The 23581-nt window shown below is 43.7% G+C and overlaps 2 protein-coding genes and 1 long non-coding RNA gene across 3 annotated transcripts; 1 reads left to right on the top strand and 2 right to left on the bottom strand.

Moving 5' to 3' along the window:
- The first annotated feature begins 1631 nt into the window (after window positions 1-1631).
- On the top strand, window positions 1632-2942 carry LOC101763224 (probable F-box protein At4g22060). Its single transcript, XM_022829527.1, has one exon. It carries the CDS (start codon window positions 1632-1634, stop codon window positions 2940-2942), a length of 1311 nt encoding a protein of 436 aa, XP_022685262.1.
- Window positions 2943-3451: 509 nt separating this feature from the next.
- LOC101756176 lies at window positions 3452-6788 on the bottom strand. The gene is made up of 2 exons (XR_001164718.2): window positions 6335-6788; window positions 3452-4326 (listed from the first exon to the last, which is right to left on the bottom strand). It is a non-coding gene; the product is annotated as an uncharacterized LOC101756176 (long non-coding RNA).
- A 4116-nt stretch (window positions 6789-10904) lies between these two features.
- Window positions 10905-11300, bottom strand: LOC101762815 (DNA repair helicase XPD-like). The gene has a single exon (XM_004980571.1). The coding sequence runs from the start codon at window positions 11298-11300 to the stop codon at window positions 10905-10907; it is 396 nt and encodes a 131-aa protein (XP_004980628.1).
- Window positions 11301-23581: the final 12281 nt, after the last annotated feature.

The following is a 23581-nucleotide window of genomic DNA, read 5'->3' as shown; positions in this document are numbered from 1 at the left end:
GGGGGCGGGGAAAGGCGGGGTGTCTCTTCCCGGGTGGTTAACGATTCGAAAAAAAGAGCATCTGCGAAAAAAAAGCCAAACAAAAAAGCACCCCCCCCCCCCCCCCCCCCCCTCCCCACACACACACACACACACACACCAAATTTTGCACTTCAGCTCAATCCTTTAAACTTTCAAAGATCAGGAGGACTCAAAGTAGTGATCAAGTATACCCAAAACAAAACATACTGATGCATGTGATGCCTAACTAGCTAGCTATTCAACATCCAACAAGTAATTCTGGAGCACAAAGATCGAAATAAGTAGCCAAATAGCTGTGCCTCAGCAGAATGATCGACTCGAGGCTAAGGGCCATGGAGAACGAATTGGAAGGTCCTAGCGCCGGGCAACATACATGTCGAGCACTTCAGTCTCGGCAGGCAGGGAGTGCACATATGCTGATATAGTGATATGCATCACACATAGACCATTATATATAGCAAGTCTTCTCAAATCACCATGTCTATTTTGTGTTTAATCCAGTGTAATGTGGCAAACTAAACTTATGTTATAATCTTTTAAGAAGAAAGATGGTTAATCAAAAAATTAAAGAATTAAGCCATTTAACATTATTTTATAATTAAGAAGATTGCAGAATGCTATTACAATAAGATCAGAAAGAGACTGCAATATAAAAGTTTCAGTTTTCCATAATGCTTACCTCCATGAAACCCTAAATCTAAAAATTGTGAACCTTTTAGGGGCCATTTGGGAGGAGTTCTCCCAAATCAGCTTCACCACTGAAGCCAAAGCCGGTGAAGCAAAAAATAATATCTTCACCCGGCTTGTAGTTCATTTTAGCACCAGCTTACAAAATAGCTTCATGCTATAGTGCCTTATTTTGCGCAAAAATAGGTGAAGCCCAAGCTGAAATAAGTCCTCCCCAACGGGGCATTAAAAAATTTAATGACACATGTATAACATATCTTGATATATTTTTTCCATCAAATGTAGCACGAGGTGTCAATCATGTTTTGCCAGCCCCTCCCCCCAAAAAAAAATTCATGGTTCCACCACTATTTGTGGGTGGCAAGGAGAGGTGGTAGGGCCTCATCGGCCTAAGTGACTAATGACTAGTGGTGAGCCGCGTCGGGCGCAGGGGTGTGATGATCGGAGATTATTTGGATAGGATAGAGATTAAGGAGATAGAAGTGGGTTGTTGGTGGTGAGGAGAGGTGGCGGGGTGCCGCTAGGCAATAGCCGATGACCGAGGTTGAGGTCTGATGGCCATAGAATATTAGGGAAGGAAAAACCCGAGGCAGTCTGCCTACGCCCTACGCTGCCTCCGATGAGTTACGCGTCTGCGGAATCGGATTATCGGAGCCGGAATCGGTGTGGATGTTCCGGAACCTCCGAATCTTGCACGGGGTAAGTCTGATCTCCACATCCACAACACAGATCTTCCGTTAACCTAGTCGAATTCGGATCCTGGGGTTGCTGGGTATAAGAACGGAACCAGGAGCCTGCCCTCGTTGTGCTTGTGCCTTGTACTCCTCCGAAAGATTCCAAGCGTCTTTTGTCTCCCGTTGCAGGGAGCAACTCGATCATCCGTGGTCTTGCAAAGGCGAGAGATCCAGCTTTGATTTGCTTCGATGGACATATCCAGCAGAGCCGAGAGGATGAACCTTAGCTGTCTGTGCAATCTGCTCTTTCGGGCTCTTGCCAACATATTTGCTTCCTCAACCTGTTCACTGATGAAGACATTACTCCAGCTAGATGAGTTTCTACATCCATCACCCGTGGTGGCACCTACTGCAGGCAGTGAACTGCCGTGGCTGCCACAGGATATCCTGATGGATATCTTTGCCCTCCTTGAGACCCCTGGCCTTGTACGTGCAGGATCAGTCTGTGCCTCGTGGCGCGCCGCCTACACAAGCCTGTGCGCTACTGAACATTGCAAGCTGCAGCGGACACCGTGCCTCCTGTACACTTCTGAATCCATGGGTGAGAGGGCTATGGGTCTATACAGCCTCGCTGAGAAGAAGGCATACACATTGACTCTCCCGGACCCACCTATCCGAACTAGGGAGGTCATTGGTTCGTCCTATGGCTGGATAATCACCGCAGACGAGAGATCTGAGCTGCAGCTTGTCAACCCCATCACCGGTGATCAGATCGCACTGCCATCGGTCACAACCATCGAGCAGGTGGAGCCGATATTTGATGATGCTGGCACCCTTTGTAACTATGAGTACTTGTGGTACACTGGAGAGGAGTGGCTCTATGATAAGCCATCAATCCTTGATCTCAGTGAGCTCCGTGATATGCTGTTCGACAAGGCCTTTCTATCTTCAGATCCATCCACCGGGGACTACTTCGTGGTGCTGATCCACGACCCAGAATGTCAGCTTTCGTTTGCAAGGGCAGGAGACAATGAGTGGACGTGGTTGCCGCCACACACTTGCTATGAAGACTGCCAATTTCAGGGTGGACTGTTATATGCCACCACTGCATTAGGAGAAATCCATGCGTTCGATCTTTGTGCCCCAGCAGTTACAATGAAGATAGTTCTGGAACGGGTGAAGTGGTCTGCATCAGACAGGGTTTACATTGTTCAAGCTCCATCTGGTGAACTGCTGCAAATTACTAGATCTAACGGTAAAGACTATGACTCTATTTTAGAACTGTCTACGCCGCCGCCCAACAAGACCAACAGGATCAAAGTACATAAAGTGGACCTTACATCGGAAAAGCTTGTAGTGGAAGTAGGTACCTTGGGTGAGAACGTGCTGTTTATTGGGCGTAACCAATCACTTTGCCTTTGTGCCAAAGAATATCCACAACTGAAGCCAAATCATGCCTACTTTACTGATGATTACTTTCTTGATGTCACGTGTCACAAGAACGATAGGCGTGATATTGGAGAATTTTTTTTTTTTGAACGAACATATTGGAGAATTTGACCTGAAAAACAATAGGAACAAGGAAATTGTATCCCCTCAGCTTTGGTCCAACTCTCCAACCCCTGTGTGGCTAGTTCCGAATCTCAGGAGAATGAGTTTGGCATCGCACAATTAGATATCACAAGATATTTCACAATGATATTTTTTATGCCACTTTCCCTATGCTACAGTTGTCATTTTACTTTTGTCCTTCACTTTTATTGAATTAGGTTCTTCAATTCCAAACATGGAGTTCTGCTTGGTCCATCACTAGATCTTTTTCATGAAAGTCATTGTAAGTAAAACACCACTTATATGCCAGCTAAACATATGTTTGGTGACGTACCAAGAACAGTGAGGTGATAATAATCTGGTATTTTATAGACATATAAGTACTTGAGATCTCCTATCTGGTATTTGTCTTCGTTTCATTCAGCATAAGGAATTTGATTTTTTTTCCATGTATCAATAAATTTGAAATACTAGATTATGTCTTGCACATTCAGATTTTATAATGTTCACAAATTATATGGAGAAATAGACTTATTATAAAAAGATACGCAATAAAGCAATACATGAGATAAAGCTCACCAAGTTAGGTTAATAACAGGCTAATCCATCCCTATCCAAACAAACATGATCTTGTATGAGCCCATACCATTCCATACAAGCAAACAAATAGAAGCATGTATCACACTACAGATAAACAAAAATGGTACTTGCTTAGCTTGTACCATCTTCCTGTGCTGGCTCATCTCATTCAAAGTGAACCATTCTATGCATGTATACCATTCATTTAACACAGCCTTATCACCCTGTGGTCTTGTACTCAGTGGCAGGAAGCTATGCGAAGGACTCCGATCCATTCCTCTCCATTGCCGGGTGCTAGATATTGGTCCGAGACAGTCAATGATCCATTTTCCATGATTTTGATATGGTTTCTTCTGTGTCAGTTTTTAGAATCAGCTGCTTGGGTTGGCAGTGATAACGGGGCACTAGTAAACAAGAGAAATAATTTTTTATTCACAATAACTAATGTATCCTTAATTTTAATTAACTATTTGTAATAACTAATTAGCCTCGTTCATATATTACTGGTCGTCATGCCTCGATGCCCAACAACCTGCTTGTAGATCAGCTATCAGCAAATAATAAGAAAAGAAATAAAAAAACTACATTATAGAAACCATGCCCCCCAAATCGAAAGTAATATTTTAAAAAGGCAACAACAGGATCCACCCCTGCTAATTCATTTCCAAGGCCGGTTCATTACACCACATGCCACCAGGCTTCCATGTTTCCGTCCCACCAATTGGTTATTAGAGCTTGAGTGCTCTTGTCACTTTCCTCGATCCAAGCCCCTGCTGGATCCAACCCTGGAAGTGCCCATCATCCAGACTTAAACCTGCATGTGCTTTGGTCAATTCTGCATCCATGCAGATTTTGTAAAAAAAAACTAACTATATATATTAGTACCCTTTCTATGTGGTCCTCTCATCTCTCACACTGGGAAAACGCATATTGTATGGCATACATGTGGCTTCTTAATATATGTATTATAAGTAACCCCAAAGTTCCTCCAGGTATAAATTATATTACATTTATTTTTAAACAATTCATACACAAGCAAGTCACGCACCAACATCACTAAGGTTCTAGCGAGCTATGCAGCAAGGTTATTTTGTAGCCACATGCATACATGACCATTTAGTAGCTAAGTGCTTGACCAACATTATATAACATATTTATAAGATTCTTAGGTAGATCAATTTAACTCTAATAATGATATGAGCTAACTAGCCAGCACACAAGGCAACATCAAGTTAAAGCTAATAACATTAAGCACATACACCTAATCTTGACAGCAGCACAATAGTCACTTGTATTAACCATAAATAGAGATATAAGCATCAAAAAAGGGTGATCCTAGACTTTCTTTAAAGTTAAGAAAATTATCTAAAACTTTGTTACTCACACCAAAAGCTGATTCGACAAATAACAAGGTGAAAACACACCAAAGAGCAGATCTGTACAAATAAGGATAGAAAACTGACACGAACTTCACAGATGCATATCTGGAGTTCTAGACCTCCAACAACCATGATTATTAACTTGGTAGAAACCTTATTAAATTATATAGAACTTTATTATTGTTGTATCAAGATGATTCAACAGTTAACAAGACTAGAAAACACAAAGAAGCAAATCTGTCCAAACTTGGACAGATGCTGACATTAAACTTTAGACACCCATAAGTTGAGTTCTAGCTTTCACAACAAGGTCGTTCTAGACTCTTTAGAAGGCTTAACAAACCATTCACAACTTTTTTATAAACACCACAAGCTAAAACTAAAGTTAACCAGGTCAAACATTACAAAGAAGACATCTCGGTCCACTTTAGGACAGATTCTGTTATTCCATTTCACAAGCTCATAACTGGAGATTTAGACCACCAAAAGGGGTGATCTTTAACAGTTTGGAAAGCTCATGAAAAACCCTACACTTCTTATATTATCTCCAAGATATGATACAAAGCTTAGCTAAGTCAAAAAACACAATCATTCAGACCTATACATAGAGCATGCAAAACCTGACAATGAACTTGTAAAATCTATAGCTCCTAAACCATCAGGCTTATGGTGATGAAAATTTAACACAAGCTATATTATGAAGTTACCTACATCTTTTGTATTCACCATATTTACAGAAAATATCATTATCATCTCGAAAATATTACCACAATAGAAACTACTCTAGCAGCCATTTCAGCACATATGCAACAAGGTTCTTCATTTAGTTCTTTAACATGGTAACATATGCATAAGTTAAACACATAGCTCACAACTACTATGGACATAGTTAATTAGCATTAGCCTTAGGTAACATGGAACACCCTAAATACCTTAAGCAAGAATCAAAGTAAAGGTGAAAAACTTATATAAGTAGCTGTTATATTAACATGAGAGCATACATATGAGTTAACTTCAAAGCTTAACCACTACTTATCATAACTTAGCTTCATACGTACCCCTTATCACATCAGAAACTTTCTACTAACATATATCATATTATGACTCTATTGCATAACTCTTCTCACAAGGATTCCAAAACATCTTCATTTGCTATTTTATGATTTTTCTACAATTTACTATGAATTTCCAAAGTTGCAGCCATTTTAGATCTAGGAAAAAAAACCGAGACAAACTTTCAATCTAGCCCCCATGTCAATGAGTTAATTGCGCAAAAGTTCCTGAAACTTCCCCATAACCCCCTACACTTCCTTCTTCTTCTCAAATCTTCCCCACGCACATAAACAAGCACGCACCGTACAGAAAACGACCGGACCGGCCATGGCCTTGGGCTGAAGGTGGGAGAAAGAGAGGGGGCAGCTTGGGAAGGGAGAGGGGCGGCACCTTGGGCCAGGGAGCACACCAGCAGGGAGTCAGGCACTTGGAGGAGGGCGGCGCACAGGGAGGAACGACGCACGAAGGAGGCGGCGGAGGAGCTCCCGTGGAGGGCGTCGTCCGGTGAGGGAGGGAGCCCGGGAAGTAGCAAAACGGAATCGAGACGTCGAGGAGGCGCCGTGGCTGCAAGGAATCGGCCGGAGATGCACTAACCGCGGCGGATTTCGCCAGCAAAGTTTGGGGAAAAGTGGAGCTCGGTGTTCTGTTAATGGAGATTGGAGGAGGGAGAGTTGGGGGCTTTATATATAGGAGGAGGATGGTGAGGATAAGAACGGACGGAGTGACTCACCATGGGGCGCAAGGATTGGCGAGAAGGGAAGCCACCATGGGCACCGGCCAGGTGGAGCTCGGCCCCTGCAGGCCAACTGCTTTGCAACTGGTGACGTGAGGAAGGAGAAGTGCTGACGCGTGGGTCCGCGAAGAAATAAAACGTGCCAACTTTGCTCCCTTATTTGAAATAGCTACAGGTGTTAAAAAATTACCCAAAAATACTCGTTGGAAATAAACTCAAAAGCTTTTATGTTTGCACACAATCGTCAAAACAAAAAAGCTAAAATTGAACATTAAATGCATTTTTAACCCAAGAAAACATCACTGAAAAATTTGGTAAAAATATTGTAAAATCACTAAATGGTGTCTAGTATTTGAATGAAATATTTGGGGGTACAGTGGTATGGAAGAAATTGGGGTTCCTTCACAAATTTGATTTTTCACCAATAAATACCAAAATTCTGGGCACTTAACAATGCATGGCCGAAACATTCATTTATGCACAACTGATGCTCATAACGGTCAACTATGCACAAAACGATGTTCATGATGCTTAATTATGCATGCTGGTGCTCGTGATGTGTGTCGTGACGAAGGTGTCGTGTATAACATGTGTTTTCACACCAAGTTTGAACTACGCGGTTTGATTTCCAAAAGTGAAGGTTCGGGAACAGGATATCTGCTATGAATTTTATAAAGATCAACAAGGAAAAGCTCGATGAAGTTGGAGATAGGATGGTAGGACCTTTGGTGGAGCGTCGGTCAAAGCTATTTTGGAATTGGATTTGAAATTTGACCGATCGTCTACTCGATTTTGGAACATCCTCTACTCAAAATCAGAAGAAGTGATGTGAGTGGAAGGTGTTCAACTTGAGAAGTTCTACCACTAGTATATTGGTCAAGATTTAAGTTACTATATAAAATTTGTTTTTATTTGCTTCACAAGTCATTCTCAACAGGAGGGAGTTTTAACACTTGGTTCAAAATATGTCGTATTTTTAGACCTTACTCTCAAAAATTCCGAGTTAGCTTTGATTTGCTTCTTAATCACCCTGTTGATTATTTGATTTAGGTTCTTAATTACTCAGGCTGTCACATCCTCCAAGTATGATGGCATATGTTCTAGCTAATGGTTGAAAGGCAAAAATTACACTCAATCTGGCTATACATATCAGTGCAGATAGAGAGCTCGCCTGACAAATTAAACAATGGGACTTTGGAGAAAACCAAACAAATTCATCAATTTTAGCTTTCCGTTGGAGGAAACCACCAAACTCCCTCATCAATTTTAGCTTTCCTTGAGTAGTGCCAACAACAAATACCAAATTTCTTGCTTGTCTGAAGAAAGCAGCAAATTTGCACATAAACCAAGAGCAATACAGCCCAACGGATACTATAGTCCCCACTATTTTCCTCATTGCAACAACACATAGTAAGATAGGTGACAAAATCATCTACTCATGTTCAAACTCAAAACCAGTGTAGAGAGAGAGAGTGTTTGACATGGACCTTCGCTAAACACTGTCAGTTACTATACTGTAGATAAACTCAAACTTCCTCAAACTACAATGTCTCTTGTACATGTGTTGTACCAAAGGACTCCAATGTCCCAGTGGATGAGAAGATTATAAGATCCATATACTTCACCACATTAGCATGTCGTGTAAATAACAGTTAAACTAAAGAGTTCTAGGTTTTCTTTCCAGAGAGTATCATCGTACTTGAGACTAGGGTCTAATGCCAAAAATATGCTCTTGAGAAAAATGCGTGTTCATCCTACACATTGCATGCATCAGGTTAGGCTACATAACAGGCAGAAAGAGTCCTAAAGATAAAGGATGTCTCCCCTTTCAAGCTACCACAGATGGCAAACATTTTCGCACAAGCAAACAAGTTACTACAAAAATAAAAGGGCAGGATTCAACCTGGGAGAATGAATATAGCCACTTTGAACAGCTTTAAGCACATACTGCAGTTTTATTTCACAAATAAAGTCATCTAACACTAAATCCAACTATTGCAGTATGTTGTGTAAATATGAGTTAAACCAATAGTTTCTAAGTTTTCTTTCTAGTAAAACAACAGACATGATATGTAGCAGGCTCTAATGCCAATTATGTGCTCATGAGTCAAGTGGATCTTACAACTGTACACTAATTGCATCAGGTACATAATGCGCAGAAAAAGGACTAAAGATAAAGGCTGCCATTTAAAGTCACCAATGAACAGCATATGAATGGAATGCCAATATTTCGTTCCATAAGGAATTGATATTTTTACTACCTTTTCACGACCAAAATTGATCTGAGCGAACCGGTCTCTAAACCGATCAGACCGATTTGGATAAACTGCTCAAATTGCAAATTGGACTTCACCATTACGTATCTCTCATCGAGACAATCAAAATGCATATATAGAACACCCGATTCGGAGTTCAGATGAGAAGTGTATGTGTTTTTGCCTATTTCCTGGAATTACTTTGCATATCAACTACATGTGTTGTAAATATGATATGTAAATTATGAAAGAACATATATGTAAGATTTGCACATCTAAGACATATGAAAAATTGAAGAGAAAAGTCAGATGTTCCTCAGAGTCAAAAATTAGTTGGGAATTGAAATACATCCTAATAACTTCCCCGAAAAACATTAGAAACTGAGGTAATAGTCTCCCTAAATTTGAGTTCTTTCCAAAGCACAATATTCATTTCAATTCCATCCTCCCAAGAATGTTCTAACGTGACAAATAGATAACTTTGTCATTGTTGCATAAATATTTAATATAATCAATATTTAGTATGTTTATTCATGAAATAAAATTATTTACAATGTATGCAATAATATACACTTTCTTAGAACTTAAATATATTTGTGTCTATGTTTTGGAATTCCTTCGCATTTGAACTACGTGTCTTGTGGAAATGATCTTTGAACTACTCCCACCATTCTCTTTTGATAGACATATTTCATAAAGGCACAATTACCAAGGAGAAGGACCTTGCTTATCATCCAATTAATCACATCATCCAATTTTCCGTGAGAACTTATTAATATGTTACCATATACATGCACCAGTTATTTTTTTAGAGAAGTTACTCTACATTGAATCCGAAAAGTCATTGGTGTCAAACTCGCGACGGTAACCCAACTAGGGATCGCATGGAATCGGATCCGGATAGCACTTTTTACCACATTTTCAGTCGAATATAAATACGAATTCGGATGTTTTCAAATACGAATACAAAATGAATGTCTCGAATTCGGATACCCAAAGGATATTTACTCGATTTGAAGATAACATTTGCCAATTTTATTTGTTGATGGTTTTAAATAACAAAACTTTTATACAAGTAGACACTAAAGTATGAGTACCTAACTAACTAGTGCAAACAAAAATCGCTTATGAAAATATTACATTAATTAATAAATATTTGAAATAGTGCAAACTATGAAAAAAATAATATATGGATAAATATATATTTCAATAAATATAAAAATTTATCAATGAATAATAAAAAATTGTATAAAAATATTTTTATTGATAAATAAACTAGAGTATTTAAAAATAAAATTAATATGCACATATATTTATTATTAAATTTAATGACATTGGTCACAAAAATTAGAGATAAATTTTAAATAGTTTTATGGGTACAATATTAGTAATAATAAAATTAATATAATTAACTATTAGTTATAAAGATAAATCTTGAATAGTTTTAATGATAAATTTACCATTAGTTATAGATATAACTAATTGTTTCATATGGTCGGATACGGATATTGTCAGGTATTTTTGAATTCGAATGTGGAATCGGATAGAGAAAATTAAGAAAAACGAATTCGGATATATTCATTTTAGTACCACGTTAAATTTGGATACGAATACGGATATCCATATTTGTCGTTTTAGTGGATACGGATTATCCATTTCCACATTTCCATCCCTAAACCCAACTCAAGCGGGTGGCCTGCGACCGGTGGTGGGTGGTGTCGGCATGAAGGGCGTGATGGCCGGAGAGATTTTTCGGGAAGGGCGGGGCCACGACGGCATCAGCGGAGTGTGCAAGACGGTGCAGTGAGTCGTCGTTGCGCCGCCGGCACAGTAGGCGGTGGCAGGGGAAACCGCAGCTTAGCGGGCAACGGCCAGGAGGAACATGATTATCAACCTTAGTTGGGCCGACTTGTGACATGCTTCTGTACAATCCCTCAAATCAATTCCACGCCGGCTTCAATTGTCGCGGAGGTCAGCGAGGGTGTACACCCCTGGCGGCATGAGGGATGTGTCTGATCGGAGGCGGCCTTCTCGCGGACCCAGGAGGCCGTGAGGCGGCGGAGTCCCGGGCCGCGACGGCGGACGCCTGCGGGTGGACGCAGAGGTTCTTGGGGGAGGAGAGACCGAGCGCGAGGAGGGAGCGGGAGGCAGCGGGAGGCAGGTGGGCAAAGAGGAGGCGGAGCTCGGCGAGGGTCTTCTCCATCTCGTGCATGGTGCGTGTGCAGTAGATGAGGCGGAGCGGGCGGGACCGGTTGGCGAGGGAGTAGGAGGTGATGAGGGAGATCAGCGTCGCCGTCTTGCCGGTGCCCGTGGGCACCTCGAGCAGCGCGTGCCCGCGTGCATCGATGGCGCGCTTGAGCTCCCCCATGTACGCGTGCTACTCTGGGTAGATCACCGCGTATGGGAAGTGAACCGGCATGCCATCCAGGTCAAACCGCATCGTGGCGGCGAGGAGAGGGCTGCGCGCGTGGGCAGCAGGGATTGGGAGGGTCGGTCACGCCGGAGCAGTTGCCCTTGCTGCCGCGGGGAGGAGAGCACTGGAAGTGGAATGCCCACGGGCCGGGTGCGAGGAGGAGACAGGGACGAGTCGTGGGGGAAGAAGGAGGTGGGCTTTGTGATAGTGCAGGCTTGGGTTGGGCCGGCTACAGCGGAGTCCCCTGCCCCTGGAGTTAAAGTTTCGTCACTCTGATGTGTTTAGTTCGGCGAGCGGTAACGTAAATGAAAATGTAATCAGATTGCACTCTAATTCTGTCTTTGTTTGGTTTACTAATGTAACGCTATTGCATCCCCGGCACGTACTACAATCAGATTTTTTTTATTAGGGTGGTTGAGGAGCGGTATTGGGCACGTACTGGTTCGGGATCTAATTACGCGTTAGCGGATTATCGACTGTTGCAAACAAATAGATGTAACAATAAGACTTACCCTTTGTAATAAAATTACGTTACGTTTTAGAGAACCAAACAACATCTAGGTTTAGATAGATATTTCGGTTTGTTTGGTTATTGCTGAAATTTTTTGTATTTATTAGGCAAGTTAAGGATGGAAAACAACATCTAGGTTTAGATAGATATTTCGGTTTGTTTGGTTATTGCTGAAATTTTTTGTATTTATTAGGCAAGTTAAGGATGGAATTTATATTTCATAACAAATTATCAGTATCAAACTAATACAACCTACTCCGTATCGACTAAGTACATTCAATAGGGAGAGAGGCCCTTGCTCCTAGTTCTCCCCTACAAGTGTTTAACCGCTATATCACCTTCCTGCGCTCGTGCTAACCTCCCCATCACTGTGACTGTGAGGCTAATCTGCCTGCCCAGTAACCTTATCATTAAACCTATCTCTCACGGTAACCTCATCAATAAATCCATGGCCATTACCCAACGTAACCTGGTACCCACCCATCTCTCGTGGTGCTCACCAGAAAGGTTGAAGAGATTAAGGGTAAAAATAAAGTGATAGAAAACACCAAAATTGTAAAAATATCCATGTAGAACCATGTAGAAAATCAAGGGTAAAAATCAGCACCATGTAGAACCATGTAGAACCTTCACATCAAACTAAAATATCCACTTGTTCAAGAACGTCACACAACAAAAGGATGAGCATAAAAGATGGCTTAACTAAACTTGACTCATAAATTTGTGCATTGCTGCAATGAGCGTTCATAGCCTATAGGTCAATCGACAACTCTTTTTACAAAACCTGACAGTTCACAAGTGCTTCATCAGCATCGACCAAACTAAGCTCACGGTTTGTCTTGCATGCACAATTGGTTAGTTTACACAAAAGATGACATTGGTTCTAGTGCAACTACGAAATCAAGTGGTCGACTAAACCGTAGTTATCACCAACTTCATCATCAAAGAGTACCCTGAAAGTAAAATCATCATTGTTGGGTCAACTATGCATAGAAATGGAAATCTAGCTAGGATAACAGTACTTAAATGTTCAGAAAAAATAACTTTCGATGTCATCATCTTCATCATCAGGAGTTTCATAAGACACCCTCTCTCATAAATGTAAAATAAAATAATCAATGCTTAATCAACAGACGAATACAAAAACAATATTTACTTGTATATTAGTTAGGCCTAGCAAGATAGTATGGAATAGATGTTTAGGAATTTTGAACTTGACATAGTCATGATGTTCTGCAAGTGCAGCAAGACACTTCCCCTCAGCCTCAATCTACCTCAACTCCATTATAAGAGAGCGTGCCAACATCTTGCTTATCTTCATGGCAATATTGTATGATGCTAGAAGATCCAACTCACCTGGGAGGATGTAAATTTGAGGCTAGCCAGTCATTATTGTGGTCCTAACTCATCAATTCAATCCTTCAAATATATAGTTCCCCCACCCGCCTCCCCCGAAGCTAGAACCCTCTTCCTCCCACGTGCTTGCCTTCCTTCCTAACCACCAATCTTCCCGAGGAAGCCCACGCCGGAGCTCTCTGCTCTCCTCGCCCGCGCCCTCGCGCTCGCCAAGGCACCATGGCGCGTGGCCGCCGCAAGCAGGGCCACGGTGCGCGGGCTCGGCAGCGGTCTCCGCCTCCCCCTCCGCCTCCGCTTCAGGGCCCCTTGGCGAGGATCCAGGAGTGGATCGCCGACTTGGTGGAGGCCGGCGGGGAGCGGTTCCTGCGGTGGGTCGCTGCAGCATGGCTGCGGCGGCTCCTTCGCCGTGCTTCGTCGGGCTGCGCTGACGACGGCGACGACGAGGGCCCCGGCGCGGCGCATGGCCCTGCGGCGGGCAGCGAGGAGGTCCCCAACGACGACGGCAACGCCACCGGCAGCGCTGGGGATCCCGGCCCCGACGCCGCATCCAACGTGGCGCATGGCCCTGCGGCGGGCGGCGAGGAGGTCCCCAACGACGACGGCAACGCCACCGGCAGCGCTAAGGAGCCCGGCCCCGACGCGGCGCACGCCGAACACGGGGCGCACGTGGCGCCCAACAACCCCGCCGCCGCGCCCAGGAAGCAGGGGAAGGCGAAAGAGGCGAAGAAGGCGAAGGGAAGGGGTCCGCGTCGCTCTCCGTCTCCGGTACTTTCTTGGATTTTTCGCCGGCGTGTTTCCTTCTCCCCTCCTCGTCTCGCCGCCGCCGCTTTCTTGGTTTCGACCGCCTCTGTTTCTTGCGTTGCGTAGTTGCGTGTCCTCTCGAATCTCGACTGCTTTCTGTTGAATGACGATGTGACGAATGGTTGCAGTGCGATCCCGCATACGGCCTCGCCGAGCTCTTCCGGGAGCGCCAGGACTACGACGACGACGTCGCCCTTTCTTACGCCAAGCTTTGCCAGAGCCGAGCAGAGGAGCTGCTCGGCAAGAAGGACAAAGAAATTTGTGAAATCTGCTTCCTCCATCGAGGGTTGGTGAGGTGCTTCGACAGAGAAACAGGAGTACGTAGGAATCCCTCTCTTCCTAGTTCTTCAACTAATAAGAAAGCAGCAAGCATTCTTGTTTCTGACATTATTGGTGGTTGCATTGGTTCACAGCTCGAGGACCACTGCAAGAAAAAACACCAAGGCGGTTATCTGTGCAAACGCAAGGGTTGTGTTGTCAGGTCAAAGACACTTCGAGAGGCAGGCCTGCACTTCCTGTATCTGCACGAGCAGGGCGACCGCGGTACCAATAATCTCCACTTCTTCTTCTTCTTCTTCTTTTTCTTCTTCTTCTTGTGCCTAGATTGCCTCGTGGGTTTTCTGATGGTCCTATACGTTCGATTGGCTTTCTTACAGACTGGTGGCGCCTGCTCCTGGACCAGCACGGCCACGCCTGATGATCTGATCCGATGATCCATGGTGGGTCGTCTATGGAACTAACCCTGCAATAGATTCTTCGGTATCCCACCTGTTGTCCTCTCCTGTCTATAGGAGGAGCTAGTGTCTGTCCGTTCCAACAAACTTCTTGCGGTAGTTCTTAGTAGAGTGTTTGCACTGACTCAGAAATGAGTGTTCTAGTTATATAGTTTGTTCTGAAATTTCGTCGGTATGTACACCACTGAACTGGTTTCGGTCCTGATGACCAATAATGGCAATCAAGATCGTTCTCTGTCCCAAGAGTTCTCCACGTCATGATCACCATGGTGCTCCGTGCCATATCCTAGTCGCCTTCACCTCACCCCAAGTCCATCGGGCCCACGCCCGCCGGCCACCCTGCACCGCCCACACCTCCCTGGCCTCCTCCCGCCGGCGGCTCCCCAGCCTCCTCGCCCGCTCCGCACGCCGCCTTGGCCCCGCTCGCGCCCGCCTCTGCACCTATGCGCCTGCGTGGAACGAAGAAGAGAGGATAAGGAAGAACGAGAGAGGGAGGAGAGGAGGAGAGAGTACTTGTGCGCCTGTGCGGCTAAGGACGATCCTGTGTCGATTTAATGTCGAGAGAGGGGGAGGGGGTGGGGGGGATGTTTTCTTCCGGTTGGAGCCACCAACCAGGACAAAAGACCTCCTTTAGTCCCGGTTGTTAATTCCAACCGGGACAAAATATTTAGTCCCGGTTGGAATTACCAACAGGGATAAAAGGGGGTCTTTTATTCCGGTTGGAATTTCCATTTGGGATAAAAGAGGGATGTCTCTATCAGATCTTTTCAACCGGGACTAAAACTTCTCCCGTAGGATGGAAGGTCAGTTCTCTACTGATATCATGACGGCATTGTCGCGTCCTATTATTAGTTGCCTTCCCCTAGCCCGCCTCATCACCTAATAGTAATAGTAGTAGGTTATGTTTTGTATGTATTTAGAAAAACAAAACGACTTAGAATTTCACCCGCATTCGTGCTCATCACCTACCGCATGACACCAGCACGCACCAAGCACCTTTTTACACTTGTACACAGCACCGCAATGCCGCCTTGTGCAGCCACGGCCTAGCCAGATCCGATTTTTAGACTGAATACACACTGAGATGCACATTGCGCACATGGACTACCGAACATGTTGAGTTATGATCCAAATTCAGTTATATATAGATAAAGGCTGACTTCGGACAGAGCGAAGCGAGGCCCGTCGCCGGTAGGCTTGGGCTGATATAGTGATACCGCGGGGGGTACGGATCGTTACCGATTAGGTTTCCACCTCTTTATACGCCGGTTTGAGATAAGTTCAAAACTTATAAATTCCCGGCATTTGTAACCTCGCCCAATATAGTGAAGATTTGCTGGCTGGTGCCCGTGGTTTTTCTCTTCCTCCTTGGAAGGTTTTTCACGTTAAAATCTCGTGTCCCCTATGTTACATCTGCTGTTCTTCATCGTTTATATTGCCTATTGTTTGTAACAGGACACACTGAGATGCAACCACGAGGAAATGCATTTCACTTGCAACTCAATGAATCGCTCGGAATTTGATTTCCATAAGCAGGTTTTTGTCTATTCTCATTTGGAAATCCAATTTCATATTGGTTTTTAAGCGCATACTGCAGTTTTATTTCACAAATAAAGTCATCTAACACTACAATCCAACTATTGCAGTATGTTGTGTAAATATGAGTTAAACCAAAAGTTTCTAGGTTTTCTTTCTAGTAAAACAACAGACATGATATATAGCAGGCTCTAATGCCAATTATGTGCTCAGGAGTCAAATGCATGTTACAACTGTACACTAATTGCATAAGGTACACAATGTGCAGAAAAAAGGACTAAAGATAAAGGCTGCCCTTTAAAGTCACCAATGAACAGCAAGAACATGTATGAATGAAATGCCAATATTACGTTCATTTTTGCTACCTGTTGACGACCAAAATTGATCTGAGCGAACCAGTCTCTAAACCTATCAGATCGGTTTACATAAATTGCTCAAATTGCAAATTAGACTTCACCATTACGTATCTCTCATCAAGACAATCAAAATGATATATAGAACGTCTAATTTGGAGTTCAGATGAAGGATTATGACTTTGGGAAGATCTTGGAAAACCGGTCAGACTAGTTTCATAGGGCGGTTGAACCAGTTGATTAGGAGATGTATTTTGACAAGGATTTGTAAGAGTTTGAAATCTTAATGGGTAAGACATCCCCTTTCCATAAATATAAAGGGCTATGGTCGATTGAGGGTATCCAATCGATCAAAAATCAATCTCCTGTCTACATAGCATGTGGTGGTGCCCTAGCTGTCCTGCTAGGCAACCAAGGTGTTCCTGCCCCGATGGGGTCCCTCCCGAGTGGGCATTCGTTGGATCCTTGCCGAGCTCTCTGGCGAGACCGATCCAAACTGGCCTGCCATACCGGTCTGACCAGCTTCCACATCGACACAACAAGAAGTGTCTTTGCGGACTGCACGTTCTTCAGTGCTCAAGTATTTGGCGCGGTGCGTTTTCGCATCAACACTGCCATTGGGGAAAAATTATTTATTTACCATAACATCAAATTCTATGGAATATGTACTGATGCAAGCTGATGTCTCTCTACATCCTAGATAAACAAGAAAAACATTTTCTCCCAGGGTATCCTAAAGGTGTTGTGCTTATTGGAACAGTGCAGCTTCATCTGAACATAAATTGACACCAATAAAAATATTCTCACAAGACACTCGAAGCCTCCCGAAAAAAGAAATTAAGGAGAATTTTTTTTGTGGCATTTTAAAATGTTACCGCTTCATCCGCCTTTTCGACAGGAGTTTCTATGCCTTGAAGGTGGCATGCAAGGCATAAGATGGTGCCCCTTTGCAACTTGACAACTCGGCAGCTTGCTCAGTTAGGTTCTGTGGGCTTCCGTTTATGCATCTTCTTCTTCCTCCTCCGCAGCAAATGGTCAGTATAGATTGTAGTTGACCTCACCTCCATACTGCCAAAGATTGTATTTGTATTGCCTTCCATCTTTTGCAATTACTCAGCACGGAAAAGGACATCCAAGCAGTCATGAAAATGAACTGGAAAGTTTAATAAACTAAACTAGGACTGATCTTAGCCTTCATTAGATAGCCTTGCCCTATTCGATCACATCCAATGATCAAATTTGTCTCACTTTTGTTCCAAGGCAGTCATTTGCCACGTGACCTTCATTCTTGCAATAAGAGCAAGATTTTGTATGCACAAGGTATTGAATGAAAATAGGACCCAAATGAAATGAAAATTAATAACACATCGGTCGTGGACAATTAGATCAATAGCTCAAGAAACTAAGTCATTCATTTAGGGTTATTTTGAGGATAAATCTACAAAGCGATGAATAAGGCAACAATTAATATAGTAGATAAGCCCTAGGAAAGAATCTGACCGTACATTTTGGCATCTTGAAGAGCTGCAAAACAAATCAATGGAACTGCTAGATGACCCGGTTATTTCCAGAATAAAGAGGTTACAATTCAAACTAAAAGAACCGGACAGAACAAGTTCCAAGAGGTTCTTATATGGAGGTTGCAATTTGATGTCACAGCATGTGGGAGTAGCCCTCCACTGGTAGAAAACTGAGCATTAGTCCCGGTTGGTAAGGGTCATATCTCTCGGATATCCATCCGGGATAAACCAACCGGGACAAAAGGGGGGGGTCTTTAGTCCCGGGTATTTTAACCGGGAGTAAAGGACCCCCTTTAGTCCCGGCTCAATTCCAACCGGGACTAAATTGCGCTTGCATGGCACTGGTGACGCCTGAATTTTTCATGCATGCATCACGTATACGTATAGTAGTACCGCGGCCCTTTTAATTTGTTAACCTTGTAGTTGAGATTTTTTTAGAATGAATTAAATCAACTAGTATTTAAACGAATGGGATTTGTAATTATACAACTACTATATATATACACAATCCTTATACACAATTCATATACACAATTCAACTAGCTTAATTAGTACAAATCGATCATATATACAAATAAATCAAAGTATCTTCCTACGATCTTCCCGTCGTGGTGTTGCTGAGAGGAGTGTCTAATTGTCGTCCATCGTAATAAAATTCTCCTGTTGGATTTACCACCTCGTCCATTATGAATCCAATGAGACCTTCACATATTGCCGCTACTCTTTCTTCCTTCAAGAGTCCTTGTTGAATATTTAACATCTATAATTTGGAAATTTGTGAATGTTACATGAACAAATACATATAAGGAGCTAGAAAATAATTAACTAGTAATATATTTATTTTACGTACTTTAAAGTTGTGCGGCATCATCTTCGGTCCCTTGGGTCCCAAAAAACTGTGCATGTGCTCACAGATGTAGTAGCCACACAGGTTATTCCCGGGTTCCTGTCTTAAGCACTTCAGTGCGGAAAAAAATAAGTTATGAAATATTCGTGTTATACAATGTAATAAATGTGCAGACTTCATACGTACCGGGAAGTCTGTGTTCCATGTAAGATCTTCTTTGAATGGACCTTGGTGTGTCCTTATGAATTGTTTCCATACGCTGCGGATTAGAATAATGAATGACATAGTGTAACAGGGATAAAATTTAGGAAATAAATTTTTGCATAGAGATAAAGGTCCAGAATTATTACAAGCCTAGCATGTCTTGCAATTCTTGGTAGTCCACCGGATCTTTCCGTAACGAATCAAAGACAGTGACGTGGCTTCTTTCAGGCTCAATTATAATAAGGATCCAGTGGAAGCTGCGTGCGTAAAATGTTCATGCATATTAGAGCTAACTAACATGTAGAGATAAGGAAAAAGACATCGAAAGTAGACGGTATACACACACTTACTTGAAGTTGTATGGAAGTAGTATGAAGTCCTTGAATGTTTGTTTGTGTAGGAAATTGTATATTTCGGCAAAGGTTTTTTCCGGCGCTAATTGTATCTGTTGTTGGTTAACTACAGATGGATCCATGAAGCCTACATGTAGGTACGCCTCTCGGCGGCATGTCTGAATTAGCATCCTACATGAAATGGAAGATGAAGTTAGTACGGTGACGCACGCCAAAATTTACATGTAGAGATAATAAACGGACACTTACAGAATCCAAGCGCTGATCAGAGAGACGTCCAGGGCATCATGATGGTACACTTCGTATATATCCTTGAAGTCTAGCCATAGCACTTTCTCCCCTTCACCGTGAAAATCTATCGGTTTTACCTTCATGCCGATCATCTCCCTCGATTTGGCGGATGCCGTCATGTACCATTGATGGAATTCGTACATCTTTGTTGACAGCTTCCGTACCATTGCCGGCTTCACTAGAGGCTTGCCTAGCTCATAAGGCCATCTCGGCTCAGGGGGCGGTGCAGTTGGCGTCTCGAATTGCCCTATGCATTCATCAAGTCCCAGACCTGTTTCTTCCATGAACTTCAATATATTTTCTTGTTGATCCAAGGGCATTGCTTTTACCCGTTGAGCATCTTTCTTTGATAAATGGCTGAGGTCGGGGACTGAACCTTTGGAGGATGATTTTCCTTTTCTTTTATCCTTTTCATCAGCCTTTACTAGAGCCCGTTCATAGTTTGACAAGAGTGGTATCCTTTTCTTGGCTCCTTCCTCCATCCTGATAAAAAAGTTTAAATCCCGCCGACTTACTGGCGGTGGCTCCATCTCCCTTGCCTTTTTTAATTCGGCTTGTTTCTTGAACCACTCACTGGCCTCTCATTGGATTTCTGCCCACTGGTCCGCATGAGACATTGCCTCAAAGCGTTCCTTGCGAGCCACTTCAGGGTCGACCTTTGTTTTCTTCTTTCGAGGCTGTCTTTGCTTGGGTGGCGGTGCTCGTGACTTCTTGAGTGGTGCTGCAGGTTCCTTCGAGGGGGCCGCTCTTGGTGCCGGCGACGGTGATCGGGGAGGGGTGTTGTTATTGTCGTCGTCGCTCCCAGCACCAGGATGTGGTGGAGATGGAGACCTTGATATAGATGGAAGCGACGGTCCTGGAGCAGGAGATGCCGGTCTCGAGGTATGAGGAGAAGATCGCTGCTCGAGATCTACGGGGAGCGGTCTTGAGGTCTGAGGAGATGGCTCCGTGCGGGAAATAATGATGTAGCGTTTCTTCCATAGAATGATCCCATGAAGCGCATCTGCCAATGTCTTTTCCCCGTCGCCTCCCGGGAAGTCGAGCTCTAGACCTTCATACTGGGCATCTACTATTTGCTCGACGCAGACGCTGGCGTAGCCTGTTGGAATGTCCATGCCATGACTGCTCTGCCCTGCCAGCGTTGGTAACGCACTCCCGTACGCTACCTGTACATATAGCAGAAGTAAACAAGTTGAACTCCGATCTCGAGGCCTGGATCAATTGACAAGATTGCATAAATATTATGTATAAGTATACCTTAATAGTGAGGTTGCCGACCGGTGCATGCAGCTCACATGAGGTCCGTTGCGTGATGGCATCCACGGGGAACCGTTGCTCCTCCACGGGTAACCTGGGCGTCTGCGCATCGGGGACCCCTGTAGAAGCACAACTGCTCCCGAGGCGTTGAGAAGGGCTGGCGGTGTGAGGATTCGGCAGTGCTCCAGATTGCGCCAACTCCGCAACTGCGTCGGCCACCCGCCGATTGATTTCATCCATCATTCGTTGTTCTAGCATCTGCCGCCAGCTCTCCTCCATCTGTTCCTTTCTTCGCTTCCGACTTCTGTAAGAGGCGCTGTCGCCTCGGAAAGCGAACTTCCACGGAACCACCCCGAACCCCCGGCAACGTCCTGGGTGCTCTGGATTACCTAGGGCCAATGTGAGCTCATCATTTTCTCGGTCCACCCTCAACCTCCCAGCCTTGGAATCTTCAATGTTCTTCATGAGATGTTCGGCCTTCTCACGTATTCTGTCATTGAAAATCAGCGTCCCATCCTCTTGGCTTAGGGAGCCTCCATGAGCGTAGTACCAGTTCTTTGATCGTTCGGGCCATTCAATAGTTGCAGGTATGATTCCCCGTTCGATCAGATCTTGTTCCATCTTTCTCCACTTGGGAATTGCTGAGCCATACCCACCTCGCCCCAAATGATGGTGGTAGCCCTTCTGACTAGCATTTGCAACGTTGGTCGTGATCTTTTTCACACCTTCTTCACTCCTCTTGTATTCAACAAATGCATCCCAGTGGTCCCTCAACTTGGGCCACGCGTTGAAGTCTGGAGTTTTGCCCTTCTTGATGTAGTGGGTGTCCAGCATCTACTTGAATGTCTGGAATTGAGTAGCCATCTTCTTAAGTATCCACGCTTTGACATCCTTCTCGCTATAATCTTCGGGGAATGTGAAATGCCTCTTCACGTCTTCCCACAGCATATTCTTTTCTGTCTCTGGAAGGGCGTACAGATTATCGCTTCTGCCCTTCCATTCTCTGATGCTGATAGGCACGTTGTCCCGGACGATTGCCCCGATTTGACTAACGTACTTCTTTGCGACTTTCTCGGGAGCAACCGGCCTGCCCTCATCTGTAACTTCGGTGATGACAAGCCTCCCTTCCATCACCTTTGTACGACCTCGGGTCTTCTGCCCTTGTGTCGATCCGGAGGGCTAACAGTTTAAGATTCGTTAATTAGTACGTACTAGTAGCGGTGGCGTGAAACAATACAAGAATGGTTGTATATACCTCACCGGAACCTTCCGCCACGGCAAGTTGTTGCTGCGGCTGTTGCTCTTCATTCACATCGGCAGACATGTTGAGGAGCATGTCCGCCTGGGTGCCCTCTTCATCCGTGTATGATAGTGGAACGTTGTCGCCACTACCATCACCAGCGATTATCTGCTCCATGATATACCTTGCGGTCTCATCGTCTGCCATTTCAACTATTGCTGCAAACATACATGGAATCATACATGACAGTCATAGAAATCGTCTTAATACAAATTTGTATATAATCACAGTTCGGAATCATACATGTATATAATGAAATCATAAAATAACATGAATCGTACAAAGTCCGGAATCTTTATACAAATTTCTATGAATTTATACAAATTTCTATGAATTTATACAAATTTCTATGAATTTCTATGAATTTCTATGAATTTCTATGAATTTCTATGAATTTATACGAATTTATACAAATTTCTATGAATTTATACGAATTTATACAAATTTATATGAATTTCTATGAATTTATACAAATTTCTATGAATTTATACAAATTTCTATGAATTTCTATGAATTTCTATGAATTTCTATGAATTTCTATGAATTTCTATGAATTTATACGAATTTATACGAATTTCTATGAATTTCTACAAATTTCTACGATTTTCTATGAATTTCTACAAATTTCTACGAATTTCTACGAATTTTGACGAATTTCTACGAATTTTGACGAATTTCTACGAATTTCTACGAATTTCTACGGCGGCGATAAGGGCGGCGGAGGCGGGACGGCGGCGGTCAGGGCGGCGGAGGCGGTTCACCGGAACCACGGGCGGTGCCTAAGCTACTACGTTGTGATGGGCGGCAGGACGGCGGCGATCACGGCGGCTACTCGGCGGCGATCACGACGGCTACAAGGCGACTCGGCGGCTACTCGGCGGCGATCACGGTAGCTACTCGGCGGGACGGCGGTGATCACGACGGCGGGACGGTAGTTAACAACCTAACTACAAATCTAACTTAACAAACTAACTAGAAATCTAAAAATCTAACTTAACAAAATTAGAAATCTAAAAATCTAACTTAACAAAATTACAATTCCATCTAAAAAAACAAAATTAAAAATTAAAAGAAAACCCAGCTCTCCCCGGCGCACCGGCCGGCGCGGCAGACCTCTCGCGCGCGGGGCGGCGGCCGGGGCGGCGGGACGGCGGCGGCCGGGGCGGCGGGACG

Source organism: Setaria italica, chromosome VIII (assembly GCF_000263155.2).
Source record: "Setaria italica strain Yugu1 chromosome VIII, Setaria_italica_v2.0, whole genome shotgun sequence".
NCBI classification, from domain to species: Eukaryota; Viridiplantae; Streptophyta; class Magnoliopsida; order Poales; family Poaceae; genus Setaria; species Setaria italica.
This window is presented reverse-complemented; position numbering and strand designations above follow the sequence as displayed.

Coding starts and splice junctions, on each gene's coding strand:
- LOC101763224 (XM_022829527.1), top strand. CDS start 1,632: ATGGACATATCCAGCAGAGCCGAGAGGATGAACCTTAGCTGTCTGTGC.
- LOC101762815 (XM_004980571.1), bottom strand. CDS start 11,300: ATGGGGGAGCTCAAGCGCGCCATCGATGCACGCGGGCACGCGCTGCTC.